Raw genomic sequence first — 19,837 nt, forward strand, 5'->3', positions numbered from 1 at the left:
TTTTATCAAACGCTCAAATGGTAAACCTAACACTCCAGCTAGCAGCAAGCGTTATTTGACTCTAATTATTTTGCAGCCCCCCCCCCCCCCCCCCCACTTTTAAGGATGTATGTGACACTGGTGTTCCGTTTGTTTGAGAACTGACCAATTACTTCCTGTACTTATGCATTACCTGAAAGCGAAGAACTTGTAAAATTTTTATTACGGATTCCACATGGGATTTTAAAGACACCTGCAGGGAGACAATCGATCATCGAGCACGATAGAAAGAAACTATGATTAAAGTAACCTAGCTTGAATCAAGGGCTGCAAGAAGACATGCAGATTTAGATAGTTCTTTAACAATATGCTGTGATCGAAATTCTATATATTTACAGTTTAGGACCAAATACAGAAAATTATTAGTTGTCGTACCATAATTGGTGTTTAAGAGATTTCATCTCCAATAATCCACCTTTCAAACTGAAGTCTTAAAATTTCCTCGCATCAATCAATAATTGAAAAAATTTGAGTTTTCATTAGGAAAAAATCAAGACATTTATTCCCACAAGGAAAAGATGTAGAGCATTAAATTATTCATCAAGGGCCTTTGTCGCTGAAAAGGAACTTTATTTTTATAGCTGTGACAGTTTTCAATAACATTAAACGAGGAAAATTCAACACTCTTTCTTCACAAGTTTTTATTGAAAAATCTATTATTAAAGTACAAAAAGTAAGTTTTGTTCCTTACATTGTTATTGACAGAATCTGAAAAAGACATTTATTTCCTCTTAGACCAAGACCAGGTGTAAAAACAGAATTTTAATATAGCTTGTTCATCAGTTAAACAGTGTACGTTCTTTGCACTAACGAGTTTCCGCTTCTAATCATGTCGCTTCTTCGATTCATGGCAGTTTCGTGCGTTATAATTTGTGGTACAAAAATGCACAAAATACTTGCATTGACAGAAAGTGACAACACTTGGTTATCAATAAGCGCAAATGAAGCATTTTCGTACTTTATCGAACACAAAAACCATCTCCTTGATGTGGGGAAAGTATCGACCTTCTTGGTGAGTTTAATAAGCGAGTGTGCCCTGAGATGCACACGGCTTGCCTCTTGCTTATCTTTCAATATAGAGGAAGCGTCATTACACAGGACAGAAATTCTGTGTGAGCTCCTGGCTGAAGATCTGCACAACGCCTCGCGTCATTTCCAGCGTAGTCAGGAATTTCACCACTGGAGCAAGATAGTAAGTAATTGTTTCCTCCTTCACATTTGCCATATTATCAATCGTGCATATTGCCCCGTCTCAAATGCGCACTTAATTCGACGACAGTCGAATTTTCGAGAACTTGCTCTTTAAATTACCTTTTAATCGGCATAGAAATGTAAAGAGATTAGCGTCAAATAAAATTGAACAATGCGTTTCGATAAAATAGGATATATGCACGACATCCTGTTTTTCATTTAAAAATGGAATATTTCTTAGTTTAATTTTGCCCTTCAGAAAGAAAAGTCAACAAATGTTACTAAGAGCTGACTGTTGGACGATAGAAGAAAACTATATGGAGATCAGAAAAGGATTGTTTGAGTTTTGACCTTTAACTTCCGTGACAGAATAGAATATAACTCCTTCCGTACATTATTACCCCTACACCAAACATTATGTTCGTGAAAAGAAAGGAAATATATTACTGACTAAAGATGTTCACAATTTATAATAAATTATCGTTGTCGGTTCTTTAGGAAAAGCGTGGAAAACAGTCAGATGTGGAGAGAATATTTACTAAATTTGGGTTGTAACGAGTAAAAACACAAATTTGGGCCTGTTAATTATTTAAACAAAGTTCAGCCCTTGTTTAACAAACCATGTTCTAAAATATCTTCAGTTTAGCTGAATCTTTCATCTGAACATTTATTTTTGGACCAGCAGTGTCGAGAGGGCCGAAAGCTAGTGGTGGATGGACATTTATTTAATCAAATCAACCCTTTTATAGAGAAATCCGGAGGCCCACTGCTTGCGTAAAACCTCGTGTAAATAACCAGCCCAAAGCAGCTGTCACAATTTATTGTAAACATTTCAAATATTTAACTTTTCTAGATGCCTTGTTCACATTTCCCATGCAATAACGGAGGAACATGTATTCCTGATTATAAGCGAGGATTGTATGAGTGTTTATGTCCCATTGGCTACCAAGGCAACACTTGTCAGCTACTGAATAGTGACCTGTATGGTAAGTTTCAGTCAACTCTAATACTTAAGTAGCGCACGACATAGCAATTTTAACATTTAAAGAACCGATCTCGCCCTAAATAAAGGATCATAACGAGGTTTTTCTAGCTATCATGTTTTATTATCATGAAAGCACCCATAGAAAATTATACAGGAAATTATCCAGAAGTGTCTCGCCGTAAAAATCTGTGTGATTCGCTCCTATGGTTGAAGGGGTTACTTATTCTGAAGATTAGCCCACCAGGGATCAACGTTGTCAGGTTTTATTTGTACTAAAGTACTGAGATTCCACAGGATGAGGAGTTGCAACACTCTTAGCGCATGAGCGAGTTTTCTACGGTGCTTTTGCGTAACTAAGTGTCTGAGATAAGGTGTAATCATAATTTCTTCTCAGGCATTGAAGAGGAAGTCTTAGGAAACCATAGGACTAACCCAGGAATATCTTGCAAGGACATTGCAGACAGGCGGGGTGACTTACTCACGAATGGAGAGTATTGGATTGCACCCACTGCATCAAGCGACTCTTTTGTAGTGTACTGTGACATGACAACTGATGGAGGTAAGACTGTCCTACACGTATTACGATTTGATTTACTTTTCCATATCAAAAGCTTGACGCGTGAAAATCAAAATTTAAAACTTTTAAAAAGATTACTGTGTTGAACTCTTAGACAAAAGCTAGGAACACCCCCAATTGTAACAGGTTATTATTATTATTAAAAAATATTTAAAGAGGGAGCCCAGCTCGCCATAGCGGTTTTCAGTGGGGCCCTCAAAATGAACAATGTATAAAATAAGTAATCACGTAATTCATAAGTAAAAGCTCACAGTGGGAATTATGAAATATCTAAAACATGATATGAACAGAAAATAACAAAATCGATGAGCAAGAGATGACACACTAAACGAACTTATTAATATTCAAAATGTTTAAGCAATGAAATTTTAAAAGCATCATAAGGTAGACATCTCATGTCTTCTGGAAGGGAATTCCAGTCTGTCAATGCAAGGATCTGAGTGGACCCCAGTTCGTGTTTGATCTAAACAAAATAGGACAGAAATCTCACGGAAAAAATTCTCACGGACTAGAAGCTGGTCAAAAATCCTCGCGTCTGAAGTGCCAGTGAATTTTGTAGTTGTATGGTATGAACAATAAGCTCATACCATACATACTGATTGCTCCCATACAACGAGATTGAATTTTTCAGATATCAAACACTTACTTGGCTAATAATTTGGATATATCAACAAAGTTGAAATGGTAAATTGGCCACCGTAATGATTACAAAAGCTGACGTTTCGAGCGTTAGCCCTTCGTCGGAGCGAATGACGAAGGGGTAACGCTCGAAACGTCAGCTTTTGTAATCATTACGGTGGCCAATTTACCATTTCAACTTTGTTGATATATCCAAATTATTTCGTTACTCCCACCGACGCAGCCCCAAACAGTTTCTTTCGAAACTATCAGCCTTTATTCACTTACTTAGCTAGTCAGCAAAATTGGAAAAAAAATCTTGCCGGCGAAATATCTACTACCATTTGCAACCCCACGAGACAATCTTCCTCGTGCTCTGTCTTCATAAGAGGGTGCAATTTAACTTTGATTACGTGAATTGTGTCCAAGGTTTTAGCCAAATACATAGAAACTATATGGTTTATAGGACTTCATTGAACTTTTCAAAACCATCAATGCTTGTACAGTTATTGAGTAGCGGACATAAATGGGCCCTTCCCCGTTTGAAAATTTTCACGGTTAACTGTTTGATGCATACACCTCCAAATTTTCTTTGGCCTCCACCATTTTTGCGAAAACTCTTAGTACAGTGTATAACGTTGACAGCTAGTGCGTTTTCTCCTTTTTCAGTCCAGTTTTGGAATCCTTTCATGCCTGATTGTTGGATACATAATTAAACTACTGATATGAGGTTTTCCTTCAGTGCTCCTCTTAATTTTCAGCGGATTTATAGATCTAAATTGCACTGTGAACTGGGGAGTGGGAATGGCCGGGTGGTGAGAGCTCTTGCCTCCCATCGCTGTGGTTCGGGTTAGATTCCCAGACCTGCTGATGTCAAATGTAGAATGATTTTGTTGTTGGTTCTCGTCCTTGCTCCGAGGGACTTTCTTCGGGTGTTCCAGTTTTCCTCCCTCCACAAAAACAAACATTGAAAATTTTAATACGACCTGGAAACAATGGACCACCTGGAGAGATGTCTACTGCTAAATTCCCTAATTTATCGTGACCATAATTATTATTTAACAACTATTCACCGAAGTGGAGGTGGTTAGTGGTGGATAAATGTCCACCGCTAACCACCGACACTGAGGTGAATAGTTGTTTTAGTATATACTAAAACAGTGAGATAAGATACACCACCAAAAATTGATTTTAATTCATACGATTCCAAAATTTCAACATTTTCCCGCGCGTAACGATCCAACGCGGCTCGGATCGCGATAAGTGATTTCTTGTTGTAAAAATTGCCGTCTCGTTTTTTCGCTGACAGATAATATTTCTGTAGACATTTTGTTTAGCTCTGGTGGCGACATTTCTTCAAATGGTGTTGCAAACTCTTTCTGTATTTGAAACCATTGTGTAAAAAATACCATTCAACTTTGATTTTCAAGTAAACAAGTGAGGTTACGCAAGATTAATTTGCATTTGTAAACAAAACCTTTTTCACCAGTTTTTATCGATAAACTCCCGGTTACCATTACCTTTAAACACAGCCAAACCAAATTTAGTCGCTTTCTCTGTGTTTTCAGGGACTGCTTCGTTGTTATTTGAGTGATTTATTCGCTTGACACGGATGCAAACCGGCACGCCACTTTTTCTCGAGTTGCTCGGAGGTAAATAGCAAAGGATATTCGGAGTTTGACTAGCCAATCAGAGCGCGCCTTCAACGCTATCCACTGTTTTGGTATATACTAAATTGATATATTCCTTACGATATGGTAGGAGGATGGACTCTACTGAAGCGCACGACAATTCCAGCAAATACTTCTTACCTTTCAACAAAGGCGATGGTTGACAACTATATCGGTATTTCAAACTATACGGACGATTTTTTGTACGTCTCGATCACGGGAATCCGAGAACTTAGAAAAGCAGCCAATTTTCATCAGCTTCGGTGGTATTGCTTCAAGAAACAACCGGGCAGCGTTTTCCACGTCATGACAAAAAACGATTCCGCTGGCTACAAGGTACTCGACTACTTCTTGGAAAACCCTAACAAACCGGCTACGGCATGTGACTCTTTTGACACACTCCCGGATGATAATTCCACACTGTCTCAGAACTGTCACAAATGGGGGGCCTTCAATGACACTGTCATGGAGATGAATCAGTGGGGTTCTTATTCACACCATGGAACTAACAGGATTTACCGCCTTGTCGCTGAGTGGAAATCGGACATGAGAGCATATTCCTTTCGTCCACCGGGGCAGTTTTGGTGCGATGACCATGGGGGCAAGAATTCTCTATCCCAGGGAGACAAATGGGAAGTTTATGCTCGATAATTTGATTGGGTTAAGACTTTCTATTCATCGCTATATTCCTTGTTATGCTGTCGTATCTCATTGTTGTGCTATTGTAGCATCACTTTGCATTCTTGTCATTTTAGAACTCGTGAGCCTAAAGTACAATATGTGATAGCTTAGTTCATACTGCTGCCCGAGACTCCAGAAAGAGTAGTACGAATTTAGGTCCTGACAAACTCACAGTGCTGTGTTCTTGGGAAGACACTTTACTCGCATAGCGTTTCTCTCAGCCGAAGAGTACCAGCGAATATTGTGGGGTTGCTACTCGCGTTGGAGTCGCATTTCGTTCATGAGAAATAGCACTTGAAATAGCTTTGAAAACTGAAATTAGGAATAGTAATAAGATCGAGGCACCACGGTTTATAAAAACTGAAAACCAAAAGAAAATAAGGCAAACAATTCTTTTGTTTTCTCTGGGGAGTATAACAAGGCTTAAATAGCCTGCAGAACATAGATTATTTCTTTTGTAAGGGAGGCAAGCGTGGGACTGACGCGAAGTGTGAGTCATCCACGATGGGAGGAGCGCAAAAAAAAAAAAAAAACTACCTTTGACATTTTTGTTGTGCTCCACTTCTAGCGCGTGACTCGCGCTTAGCACTTGCCTCACTTTTGCCTCCGCGATTAACTATGGTTCGCCTGAAAAACGGGAAAAATTACGCTTTTTTTGCAGTAGTAAGGCCCAGATAGGATTCAACGTCAAAAAATTATTCTGTTCGTTCAAGCCTGAATTAAGTGGGCTTTTTTTTTGAACTATTAAACTCTAAAAAACAGAAAAGATTACTAGACTGGAAGTTATAGATTGAACGTCTATAATGAAATTTCAAAAATGGTTTTTTTAAACTCAAATTATGTAGGATTTTTATGTCAGTACAAATATCTGTTAAGTCCACAATTTAGATCAGAAACAGCAGTCATGAAAAATTTTCAATTTTTTTTTTGGCAAATTTCGTCTTCTACTAACTAAATATACGACGACATTGTTCAAATTAGTTTAATTAAAGTGTTTCATATTTGCTCTTAAATCCTAAAATTTAAGAGCTTGATGATGTATTTGTCAGCTCGTCAGTTTTTCTCGACATTTCGCTAAACTGTTTAAAATCTTGATGAGTATTTGTTTCACGCATGGCCAGGAGTATCGTCCATCAACCCTGCCTCTTCAATCATTTTTTACTTCCATGATACATACGATGCAATTACGACAACAAACTTCGGGTGAAATAATTGCTTAAGCGGATCATCAGGGAAGCCCCTTTGGCCGCGATTCATCATTGTTTCGTTCCCATGTTAGTTTTAATGTAAGAAATTTCAGGATGAGTTGATTAAATTCGCACTTTGCTGATTCCTAATGTCAATGTCACTGTAGATTCTGGATGGAAATGCATTCCACTTTCGTCTTGTCGGCTTCATCACAATCTCGCAAACCTCTTCTAATGTCGTAAATTGGTTTTGGTTTTGGTTCTGGCTGAATGTACAGCGATCTGTTCGTAAAACAACATTTACACAGCTTGTTAAGAATAAATCGGAAGCTCAAGCGAAAATTAGGGTTGAAAAACGAGTAAATCGCTGGGTTGAATGCGCTGTTAGAGTACATCAGAAAAACAGCCACGAACACGTAGGTATCGCTACAAATGATGTCGTTGCGATAGTACGAACAGAATACCCAGCCAATCCAATAGGGTAAAATACAACAGTAAAATGTAAACACTATCATGGCTACCATTTTGAGAACACGAGCATTGATTCGCGCGTTTGTAAGGCTTCGGAATGACATTCTGGTTGTGGGTCTTCTTTCTCCACGCCAGAGACGAATGATTATCGCAGCGTAAAGTCCGACCGCAACAAGTAGTGTTAGTACAAGCAGTGACAGGAAAAACAAATACCAAACTCGCCAGTTGATAAAAAAGTGTCGCGTTTTACAGAAAACCGTCCCATTTTTCACCAACAAGTTCGCGTAATAAAACAAAGGGACACAATAGACAGCTGAACTAAACCAAGCGGTTGCAATGATGAACTGAGCCCTTTTGGCGGTGATGATTTTCCTCCGGGGATAACACACAGCTACAAACCGGTCTATGGCAATCAGTGTCAGATGGATCACTGAAAGATTCATGCAAAGCTTCTCCATGTAGTTCGTTGTCTTACACAAGAATATTCCCCAGTTTCCATGGATAAGCCATCGCTCATCGGCCAAAATTCTTGTGATTCTCTCTGGTGTGCTAGCCACTGTGAGGAGTAGGTCTCCGGCAGCCATGCTCACAATGAACATGTTATTGACCGTGTGGAGTTTTCCACCGATATTAAGTTTGAAGGCAAAGATAATCAATGTGTTACCGATGACAGACAGTGCGACAACTACACCATAAGCCAAACATTTGAAAGATTTCTCCATCAGCGAATCGCCTGCGTAGACATTTGGCGGCGAGGTTGTGTTTCCAATGCCAAGATCATTCATTTCCCACCACCACAAAGTCCTTTACTCTTATGGATTGACCTTTTCTGCGACGTTGGTAGCGTCAATTAGTGAGTATACCGAACGTCGTTTCTTGTTCGCGTGATTCCGTCGTTAACCGCTTTCCCTCTCCTTTCAGTGAATAAAATGAAACAATGAAATGTCAAACATAAATAATTCCACTCTCTGCGCTTAGTCATATTCCATTACAGATATACTTAGCGCTACGTTAGTTGTTCTATAAACATCACACGACTTATTACCAGCAAAATTTGAATTTAGTAAAGTGTTTGCATAGAGGAAAAACCTTTTATTCCATAAGCAAATTAAATATTTAATATTCGGCCTCAAACAGGCAAACATTTATTAGTATGCTTGGAAAATGGCCCAGAAATTAAGTGAATGTTATAAACAAAGGAAATCTCTGGGGGAAGCATCATCTTTGTGAAAGTTTCTTTGTTTGTTTTCGATCAGGTTAAAAGGGATGTGAACTCCAACCAAGTTTTTCAAAGATTTCAATTTCCGAGTGGATTTTGAATGTTAAGTTTGAAAAATGACACCTTTCGTAGACGAAAAGGGAAAACAGCGAAAATTAAATTGTGTTATAGTCACTTTTGAACACATCGGCACTGTTCTGAATGCAGCTGCAGATAGCGATGAAATTAATTGAATTGGTATCTTATTAATATGAAATCGAGATTTCTGCAATTTACGCCGCAACGCATAGTGTTTGTGCATTCGTCTTCTACACTTCAGTTCTTCAACGATAACGGTTTACGAGAGAATATCTTTAAGAGATATGGACAAATTTACAGGTAAAATTACTTCCCTGGAGTGTTTTTTATCATTTGTTTTAATCACCCTGCCGGCTTAACTAATTCAAATCGCTGAAAACAATACTCGACATTTGGATAAACAGATTTAATCATTTCCCATAATTTGATTAAAAACTTGCTGTTCTTGTCTATCTGAAGAATGTCAGTGTTGAATTCGTATGGTATGTTTGTATTGTCAAGAAGGAATGATTTGAAATTTTATCTTGTTCGCGTCTCTAACTAACTGCTTTTAACGACGAATGGAGACAATGACCTTCTCAAACTTAAGACGGGGCTAAAACTAAGACGAGGCTAGTAAGTCTCAAACAATGGTAATTCAAATTTATGAAGGTAGATCCTGGACAAAATGTTCGATTCGTCGTTTCGTTATGACGTTTCGTCGTTTCGTTATGTCGAGTCGTTGTTTTCCGAGTTCGACTCGTCGAACTTTCAGTTCGTTTCGTCGTATTGTCAGTTCGATTCGTCGGCTGGCCTCTTCGACTCGTCGTTTTACGAGTTCGACTCGTCATCGACCACATCGGTTCGTCGTTTTGTCGTTTCGTCATTTCGTCATGGCGTTTCGTCGTTTCGTTATGTCGTTTCGTCATTTCGTTATGTCGTTTCGTCGTCGACTTGTCCACTCATCAGGAGCTATAATTCAACCTAAATTACATGAAGAATTACTTGATTCCATACGCTCTTACATGAGTCATTAACGTGGTATCGATAATTTGCTCTCTGCTGAAGAAAATGGATCCTTTGAAGAGCGACTTACGCCACAGCATAGAATTCGTCTTGAGTCGAGGGAATGATCGTTTTCATGAAGGTGACAATGGAATTGGATACCTAGTAAGTTGTAGTAACACACCTTGACAGAGTCTTCTATATTCCAGCTCTTGCATCTTCGTTATTTAACATTCCTCCTCAGCTGGAGTGTTTGTTACAAAGAGCTTGTTTGTTGTTCTTGGTGGCAGTGACAACTCATTGTAAAGGCGGTTGTTTAAGTTTACAGGATGCAGGGGTCGTCCCAGCATAGATTTTCCCAGAGAACTCCTGGAACAGTACCTTGAGAACAATTTTAGACATATTTAAATTCGAGATGATAGTTGATGGTAGTTTTTGGCGTTTGAACGAGCGGATGATAATGCATGATTCCGACGTTTTGAGCGTTAGCACTTCATCGTACAGTGAATAGAATGGGTAGGTTACTTTTCATCATCTTCTTTTTTTCACGGTAGGAGAGACTCGACATTAGCACTCAATTCTAATTTTAGTTCACGAGTCATTTCGAGCAGCCGCAGCTGCCTACGTAGCAGCATTATTTACAACGAGAACCAACATTAATGGGCCTAGAGGTATAAACAGGTTGCAGTTACCATGTGTATAAATACTACAATACTACATCTTATGGGAAAAACTCCTTCAAATTTCTTGCGCCCAAATTATGGAATTTGCTTTTTTTAGAAACAACTGCCTAGACTTTACAAGCATATATACATCTGTTCTCTTTTTCCTTTTCTTCATTAATTGTACATATATTTTTCACTCTATTTATTTCTCAGAGAAGTGCTTGTACACTATTCTTCAATCCAAGTTGAAATAAAGTTTTACTAGTACTACTGCTACTACTACTACAAATGGAAATCTCTCATATGGTCTCTTTGGTTGGCATTAGGGGAGTTTCAAGCCAAATGGTAATCTGTTATGTTTTCAAACTTGATTAATTCATAAAGTAAAATCAAAGTATGTCTTTTTTGCTTTTGAAGTTTTGCAAATGTTTCATGCCTTTCAGTGACTACACGTCAAATTATGTCAACACTCTCACTACTTGACTGTGTTCAAGTTGAGTCAGCCAAGTCATTTAAGAATCAGTTCATGCTTTCAGCTCTGTATATACCACATTTCTTCGCTCCATGATGTTACAGTAACACATGAAATTTAACCAGATTTATGATCGAATATGAGATTTCTGTGGGTTCTTAATTTAATTCTTTGAAAAGTAATCAGGTTTTTGGAAACAAACTGGCCATATGCTATTCACTGTCTCACCCCTTCTCCACTTTTTACTTTTTGGAGTGATTTCAACCTATAAAAAGAGCTAATTTATTTATTTATTTTATTACAATTTAATGGCATAAATACACAAATGCTGGTATGATACAGTTAATTAACCAAAAAAAATTTTAAAAAAGCCATAGGAGAATCTGCAAAAGAGTCCCAGACCCCATGTAACAGCAGATCACCCAATACATATAGTATGAATGAGATACATATATCTTATTAACCAAGTGCGAGGGCCATACTGGGAGAATATTGGCCCAAGGTCTTGACAGTACGGACCGAGTGCAGCGAGGTCTGTACAAAAAAGACCGAGGGTTGATGTTCTTCCAGTACGGTCCCGAGCAAGCTTGGTTAATAAGAGATTTATTATACGACTGAAGTTCAAAGAGACACAAGTGTGGTATCATTCGGGACCATTCGGGACAGTGTCCGGTCCAATACTTAGAGAATATTGGACCGGCAATAGAGCATTTTGATTGGTTGATTTTAGTTATTGGCCCTCTGACTGCCCGAGTCGTGTAATAATATGTTACAATAAAGACAAATAAAATCATGATTTACCCACAAGAAATTTCTTCACATTAAATTTAAAATTCCCAGTACAATTTGCAGTGTGAATGTCAACAGGCAACATATTCCAAGATACTACTATTCGATGGAAATAGGAATATTTAAGGGAATTAGCCCTTGCATAATTTTTTTTAACGTCAGATGATCATGTTTCAAGGAACAATAATCTAAACTAGAGTAATAATCCACAAAAGGTGAAACATCAATGTCAACAAACCCTTTCTGTGCCTTAAAAGGAGAAAGTTATGTCAATTTAAACTCTTCTCTGTCTCCCAAAGATAATAGATTTAACTTCTCAGGACGAGCTGCATAGCTATCCTTAGTTCTTACACGAATATGGGGACCATATCTCAGAGCAGTATTCAAGGTTAGACCTTACTAAGGTACAGAAAAGGGTTCCTTTGCACTCTGGGGTAAAAGTAAATGGGTCCATTTGTACTCTGTATCTTTAAAAATTATTTTTTTTTCTTGAATTAATCTCAATTATTTTAGTCAAATTCGGTTTAATTTTTTCTAATTAATTTTAAAAAAGGGGAAAAAAGTTACCCTCGACCCTCAACAAGAAACCCTTGACCCTCCTACCCTCCACAAACAGATAGACTCCGGCGATAATTACTCCAGGGTGCTCGCCCAAGTGATTCATTAACTTTTGGCTGAAAATACGTCTTTCTAAATAACTCGGACGCTTCTGCAGACTAAGTAGCTATTCTAAAGATCTATTTCCTTCGGCAGAGGGCAAATTATAGATACCACATTAATGATTCATGTAAGAGTGTATGACATAAAGTAACTCCTCATGTAATTTAAGTTGAATTATAGCTCGTGTTGAGTGGCCAAGTCGAAACGACATAACGAAACGACCTAACGAAACGACGAAACGACATAACGAAACGACGAAACGACCTAACGAAACGACTTAACGAAACGACGAAACGCCATGACGAAATGACAAAACGACGAACCGATGTGGTCGATGACGAGTCGGACTCGTAAAACGACGAGTCGAAGAGGCCAGCCGACGAATCGAACTGACAATACGACGAAACGAACTGAAAGTTCGACGAGTCGAACTCGGAAAACAACGACTCGACATAACGAAACGACGAATCGAACATTTTGTCCAGGATCTACCTTCATACCAAAGTTTATACTCCTTCTTGCAAGTCTTTCGTGGTAAAAAGACCGCTGGGTTCCAAAGTACAGGAATTCAATAATCGATTCTGTTTCCATTCCTCGAAAACATTACACGACCATTTGGTTTTATGAGCTGTTGATTTCGGTACCGCATTATATCTCATCCTCTTCAGTTTTCGGCGGCCGAAATCTCTCAAACGACTTTGTTGTGGTAGGGGTGAAGTGAAGTGAAGTGAATGATTCGATACCTTAATAGCAGCATAGGCTGAATTGCTAAGGTCTACAGTGTTACTGAGGTTTAGATCGGACGTCAGCAATATCAGGCGCCTCTGGCAGCCGCTTTAGTCCATGTAACGACCTCACCGGTATACATCCCGACTGAACGACAACTTGTAAATGCTGCCAACTCCTCGAAACAATAAAAACACGAGGCCTAAGGCCTCGTGCTTTCATTTGTTCATCCATATATAAAAAGCGCATTAATTTTATCATTTGCATAAAGGCCTATGATGGCCGCACTAAAACGTTCTTTGATCTTGAACGTAAGGATAATGTTAAATACTTAGGGGTAATAATTGACCAACATTTATCCTGGAAACACCACATTAATTATATTGCTCTAAAAATCAACAGAAATATTGGAATTATTTCGAGAGTAAGACACTTTGTCCCTTTAAAAACACTTCTAAGTATTTACAATTCATTAATTTCTCCCTATATATCTTATGGCCTCATTGCCTGGGGCCAAGCTTCCAAATCTTATTTAGAAAAAATTCGGATACTCCAATAGAGAGCCGTTCGCCTCATCAATTTTCTGATTTTCAGACCACATGCGATTCCATTTTTCGCCCAATCTAACATTCTGCCAATCTCAATGCTCTACTTCAAACTGTCATCAGTGTTAATGTTTGATATAACCGCTAACTCTGCACCTCAATATATCCGTAATCTATTTACTTCTACACAAGACATACATCAGTATAATACTCGCTCATCATCTTCTGGTAACTGCTATATTTAATCATTCTAGGCCCAATCATCATAAAAACTCTTTTTCCATTATAGGTGCTAAAATTTGGAACAGCATTCCCGAAAGCTATCGAAAACTACCAACGCACATGTTCAAAAAGAAAATTCAAGCATTACTATTTGAAACTCTAGAAACTCTGGACAGCTATGCTGACACTAGCACTCTTATTTCTTAAATAAAAAAGGCATCTTAATTACAATTCAATCATAAATTATAATATTTTTCTTCACTTTTTATCACTTTTTTTTTCCTCTTTTGACAAATAATGTATTCAAAAGCGACTTTTTTAACGCCTTCAATTAGTAATTCATGTTTGTTTGTCCTTAACATCGCCCGCCTGGATTAGCTCACTATTTGCAGGCGGTGTTCATTGTAAGTAATTGTTTTGGAAGACCTAATAAACTTGGAATACACTTGGAATAAACTTGGAATAAGCTGTTCCTCGGCGGTACGTGTTTGGACACCTCGATGAAACACGAAGCGCAAGTTTTGGAAATACTACTTCCTTGTTGGTTTTCTCCACTCTCTGTTGTAACCCCCGCACAGTTAGCCCAATGGATAGTGCGCTGGACTGTTGTGCGGCAGGTCGAGACCAACACTCAAGGTCTTAAAACAATTGAGAAGAATTTGCTACCTATCTATAACATTAAGAAATGGTTGGATATTCTAGTCTTCTCGGATAGGGACAAATAAATGGAGGTCCTGTCTCCTGCAGGGTTAGGGGTAGGAGACGTTAATTACCCACACACGAGATTACTGTGTGGTGGATGTCCTCCCCTGGGGTGGGGAGGTTCTGTTCCTTTCTCCTGCCATTCCCGTGGCGAACAAATTAAATTCTTCTTTAAAAATTATCTACCTGAGGCTGTTATCACGAACATATTAAAGTAAATATTGGTCAGAAGTTCTTTTCAGACTAATGACCAACCAGGCACTTTTAAATGCGCTCGTGCACGATGCAAAACGTGTCCTTTCATTTACAACACTGATAAAATATCGGGACCTAAACGATCCATTAAGATCACCGATCACTTCACGTGCACCTCCGCCAATGTAATCTATTGCATAACTTGCACTTATTGCAGAAAGATATACATCGGCGAAACAGGCAGAAGACTAGGTAACCGATTCCGAGAACACCTTCGAGACGTGGAAAGGAATGACAAGGACACATCGAAACCAGTCGCTAGGAATTTTAATTCACCTAATCATTCTAAGCAACATATGGCAATCTGCGGTCTTTCCTTACACTTAGGTAGCACGGAAAGCCGTAAAATCTTGAACAAAAGCTCATCTTTCAAACCGGCAATCTAAATCCCACAGGGATCAACGAACGCTTTTCATTCCACTAATTTATTCTTGTTTTTCTCGTTGCCATGTTCCCACCAATAACGTAGCTCCATTTTCTGCCTTTAAAAGTACACAGAACCCACAATTCCTCTATTCGCTCCGACGAAGGGCTAATGCTCGAAAGTCAGCTTTTGTAATCGTTACGGTGGTCCATTTACCATTTCAACTCTGTTGATATATCCAAATTAGTTCGTTACCCCCACCGACGCAGCCCCAAACAGTTTCTTTCGAAACTATCAGCCTTTATTCATATTAAAGTAAATGTTAATTCCTGGCTTTATAATATATTCTAATCAATACTCGTTAAGAGAAGAGAGCCTTTTGGGTGAGAGTGAGGTAAGAGTTGTTGAATCGTGCGCTTGCGCACACTTCGATTCTGAGTGTGATGCCAATTATAGACTGAAGATTTTCCTGGCGAGAGCGTCAGCGGTATATCACTTAATCGTTTCAGATTTCGATTGCGTAGTTAGAAAAAAAAAAGTGAGCCGGCTTTTGCGAAAGGTATTTGTTGTGTCACCAAAGTTAGCTAAGTGAAAGCCATGTTTGCCAACACCTCCTCTCGAACTTCCATTATAGATCTATCTAAGCTTGGATCAGATTGCACTTCTAGGCCGGTTGTTCATATGAATTCTAACCCAAACCACGTCTTTCTCTGTAAAAAGGCTGATTGATTCAAACAGATGTCCCGCCATTGTTAGCTTTCGGCCCTCTTGACACTGTTCACAAAAATAAATGTTCTGATAAAAGGTTCAGCTAAATTGAGAATTGTTTTGGACGCGGTTTTATGTTAAAACGGCTACACGTTGTCAGTTAAATAATCAGACCTTACAGCCTAGGAGGACAAATTTTCAAATTCATTCTGATTTTCTCTTCTTCCCAACCTTGCTTCCTATATAGCAAACACTTTGGCTTCTCAAAAAGAGAGCTTTGCAAACAATGAGAACCAAGATATGATGAACCCCCTATCGATCTAAAGAGGATGACTCAAAACAATTAAATTATTATTATTTGGAACGTCGGTACAAGTGTCTTCCGACCATAATTTTCAGCACGACACTCTTTTCCTCCCTTGAAGATATTGTTAAGTCATCTCCGTCGGTACACTGATATCACGCAATGTTGCATGATAACATTTTCCAGCCATTTTAGATTTTCAAAACTGATATTCGGCTTTATTTAATCATTTGAACCCAGAATTAGGGAATACAGACAAAATTTTGGCTTTTTCTGAGCGCTCTTTCAGAACCCATGTCGTACTTTTAAATAATCATGAACATGAATACATTTTCTCCCTTAGGTAAATTAATAAATATCTTTACAACTTCCTTCTATTGTTACAGAATATGAAGACTTCTTAAGTCGGCCCTACACATATGTACCAAGGTGTTTTTTTGAATTAAGTTGTTTTAGTTCTTGGCATGGGATTTCGCTGGATTTTCTACTGCTCCGGTTTCTTTCAATGAATTCATCTTGTGCTGTATCAATACTCAAGTTTTTAAAACTAAAACAACATCTACCGGGCGTCTTCAGGATAAATCGAAAACCAACTCTGAAGGTATCATTGAAAAAGGCATAAATGACTGGATTGACCGCGCTATTCGCGTACATGAGGAAAATTGCAATAAATACATAGGTATCATTACAAATGAACTCACTGCGATGGTAGGAGCAAAACACCCAACCGACCCAGTAAGGAAGAATACAGCAATAAAAGGCAATGACTATCATGGCCACCATTTTTAAAACACGGCTGTTAACTCGCGCGCTTACACGTCGTTTTAAAGGAGTTTGCACGATCTCGGTCGTTTTCCCACACCAAAGTCGAATTATTATTGCAGCGTACAACGATACTACAAGCAACAGAGTTAGTACAATCAGTGACAGGAAGAACAAATACCAAACTTTCCAGTATTTGAAAAACTGTCGCGTTTTACAGTAAAGTTTTCCGTGTTTGTTCATCAAGTTGGCGTAATAAAACAAAGGTACACAATAAAGAGCGGATCCGAACCAAGCGATGGCAATGATAACACGAGCTCTTTTCACTGTGATGATCTTCTTGTGGGGAATGAACACCACCAGAAAGCGATCTATTGCAATCATCGCCAGATGTATCACTGAAACATTCATGAAAAGCTTTTCCAAGTAATTGCTAGTTTTGCATAGGAATACTCCCCAGTTTCCTTCGATTATCCACCGCTCATCAGCCAGAATTCTTGTGATTCGCTCTGGTGTGCTTGTCACTGTGAGGAGCAAGTCTCCGACAGCCATGCTTACAATGAAGATATTATTAACAGTGCGAAGTTTTCTGTTGACATTGAGCTTGAAAGCGGCTATGACCAGACAGTTACCAATTACAGAAAAAGCAACGACTAAGCTGTAAGCCAGGCATTTAAAAATTGCCGGTAAGAAAGAATCTTCAGGATAGGTACTCGGTAATGTGATATTTTTTAAACTCGAGTTATTGTCAAGAACGTGATTTTTTGTATCATTCAAAATTTCACCGACTTTTTCCATCAAGGCTTCCGAACGATTTGCTTCTGTAACTTCCACTTCGTTGTACACTTGTTTTTTCCTTTCTGCAGCCAAATTTGATACTTTTCTGTTATACTAAGTAAACACACCCGCTTTTTGAACCTGATTATTCGACCGCTGGAGAAAACCTAACTATTTATTTATTCTTCCGTGCGATAATTTGAATTTTAAGTGATCCCAATCAACCAACGCAGTTAAATTAAAATCAACATTTCTCGAATTTGTTTAACATCACGTAGTTCAAGTCATATATACAATTTGAGAACGAAAGAGAGGAAAGGAATGGATCAGAATGAGATATCTAAAGAGTGTTTTTTAATCTCCTGTTTCCTCCCCACACAGAACAGTGGCATATCTTCTTTCACTTTCACTTTCACCCTAGGCCGGAACTGTTGTCAAATGGTTTCTGCAACAATAACCGTGTGTTAAACAGCTCGCATCATTATAGATGGTTTAATATTAGCAAGTTCCTGTGAGAGTAATACCCAGTGGTCACGAAAGACTGTTTTTTTTAAACCTAAATGGTCAAAATGCTCTTAAAATCCCTACAAGTATTCTTTCTATTTCACCGATAGGCCAAGGGCATCAAATTGGGTAAGTCTGAATTGCGGAATAAACAATGATTGTTGTTTTAATTTCTAAGACGTTCATCTATAGTCTATCGATTCCTTTTTCGGTAATATTTGTTCAGACCGATGGTGTGAGAAATAAAGAGAAATTATGCAAATTAAGACTGACAAATTTAAGAATATGAAATTTTGTCCAGATAAACTTGAAGTTCCGTGAACCTTTTGAATTCAATTTGTTTGATACGCTTACATTTTGCATCTGGTGTTTCGATTTCCATTCTCTGGTGAAAAAAAAAAAAAAACCATACGACTTATTTTTGGTGCTTAAGTTTAGGCTATGAATTCGCTCATTTTTTCAGATAATTTCAAAGGTAAAGCTAATGTCCATAAGGATTTGCGTTTGCAAGCCGAAAAATTATTGTGTCGTGTAGCGGGCGGGGAAAGCGTACGCTAATGGTATCCCATTTCTTGTTCACTGATTTAATTCACTCATGCACCACAGGGCTGAGGTATTGGGAAAACAAGAAACGCTACGTCTTTACATCGTAGCTTCTGTCGGATAGATCTGATGGAATATCAACAAAGCTTTCATTAGACAGGTTCAAACCTAGATTAAGTGAAAGGCAAAATACGTCGATTAATTTTTGCTCGGTAGGAACGTCATTCGAAGGATGTCACATCGTATTATGAAATAAGAAAGAAAAAAAAAACACCTGATGGGCAGTCTAAAAATAAAGATTATTGCCTTTTGAATGTTTAATGCAAAGATCGTGAGAGTTATGACGGTTTACTACGTCAGAATGATTGCGCCCAACAAAACCGATGATGCCGTTCCATCTATCATTTTCGGTACCTAACGCATGAAAATTCGTTTTCGAAGAACGGTCATTGTATGAGTTATCTGGTCTATACTCAGAGAAGCTCAGTCTGACGCAAATAATATGAATGAGACACCTGCTGGTTTAAAGACAAACATTATTCATTTTCCATTCGCTCACTTCTATGACGCAGAATTACCCTTCGAACTCTATGCAGTACGCAACACAGTTTGTTTAGTTTCTCAACACCTTATTTAAACCTTAAGTATTGGTTTTTAATTATACCCTTCCAACACTTTTTATTTCTAGCTTTAAAACTGGAACGGTCGAATAAAGACGTGTCGCCCGTCTTAGTCCCCTTCAACGTTTTCTTTTTTTTATTATTAACAAAATTACTCATCAGTCCACTATCCCAAAATTAAACACAAAAGAACATAACTGAGAGTGTGGATGAGTTCTGTTTCTAACGCAGTTTAACGGTGAAAAAAGGTAATTTGAAAATGTTTGATGAGACATCGAAAAATTCATTATTCTGTTTCCTTTGCACCGTTTTTTCCTTTTTATTTTACGAGCGGTCCGCCTAAAATCATATCAATTCCCCTAAGCGTGTGTTTCGTCGAAGAAGGCAAATTTGTGAATAAATCACCTTCGGTTTTCCTGCAGCAGATTTCTTTGACTGTTCTTGAATGCGACCTTGCTGAGGCAGTAATTTATAGAGAAGCCGGAGGGTTTAAGGGTTTATTTTCACCGATAAGAAAAG

General features: G+C 38.3%; 3 protein-coding genes and 1 long non-coding RNA gene across 4 annotated transcripts; 2 read left to right on the forward strand and 2 right to left on the reverse strand.

Moving 5' to 3' along the window:
- Window positions 1-702: 702 nt before the first annotated feature.
- LOC111322054 (uncharacterized) lies at window positions 703-6,532 on the forward strand. Its single transcript, XM_022925090.2, has 4 exons — window positions 703-1,231; window positions 2,084-2,216; window positions 2,610-2,774; window positions 5,172-6,532. The coding sequence occupies exons 1-4, from the start codon at window positions 869-871 to the stop codon at window positions 5,729-5,731; spliced, it is 1,221 nt and encodes a 406-aa protein (XP_022780825.2). The 5' UTR covers window positions 703-868; the 3' UTR covers window positions 5,732-6,532.
- Window positions 6,469-10,012, reverse strand: LOC111322010 (neuromedin-K receptor). Its single transcript, XM_088735482.1, has 2 exons — window positions 9,885-10,012; window positions 6,469-8,333 (listed from the first exon to the last, which is right to left on the reverse strand). Exon 2 carries the CDS (start codon window positions 8,202-8,204, stop codon window positions 7,107-7,109), a length of 1,098 nt encoding a protein of 365 aa, XP_088591608.1. The 5' UTR covers window positions 8,205-8,333; window positions 9,885-10,012; the 3' UTR covers window positions 6,469-7,106.
- LOC148741166 (uncharacterized) lies at window positions 9,338-14,110 on the forward strand. The gene is made up of 3 exons (XR_015992325.1): window positions 9,338-9,865; window positions 10,579-10,710; window positions 13,847-14,110. It is a non-coding gene; the product is annotated as an uncharacterized LOC148741166 (long non-coding RNA).
- Window positions 14,111-14,986: 876 nt separating this feature from the next.
- LOC111322015 (QRFP-like peptide receptor) lies at window positions 14,987-17,901 on the reverse strand. Its single transcript, XM_022925049.2, has one exon. It carries the CDS (start codon window positions 17,670-17,672, stop codon window positions 16,524-16,526), a length of 1,149 nt encoding a protein of 382 aa, XP_022780784.1. The 5' UTR covers window positions 17,673-17,901; the 3' UTR covers window positions 14,987-16,523.
- Between the last annotated feature and the right edge of the window lie 1,936 nt (window positions 17,902-19,837).

This window comes from Stylophora pistillata, chromosome 1 (genome assembly GCF_964205215.1).
Source record: "Stylophora pistillata chromosome 1, jaStyPist1.2, whole genome shotgun sequence".
Taxonomy (NCBI): Eukaryota; Metazoa; Cnidaria; class Anthozoa; order Scleractinia; family Pocilloporidae; genus Stylophora; species Stylophora pistillata.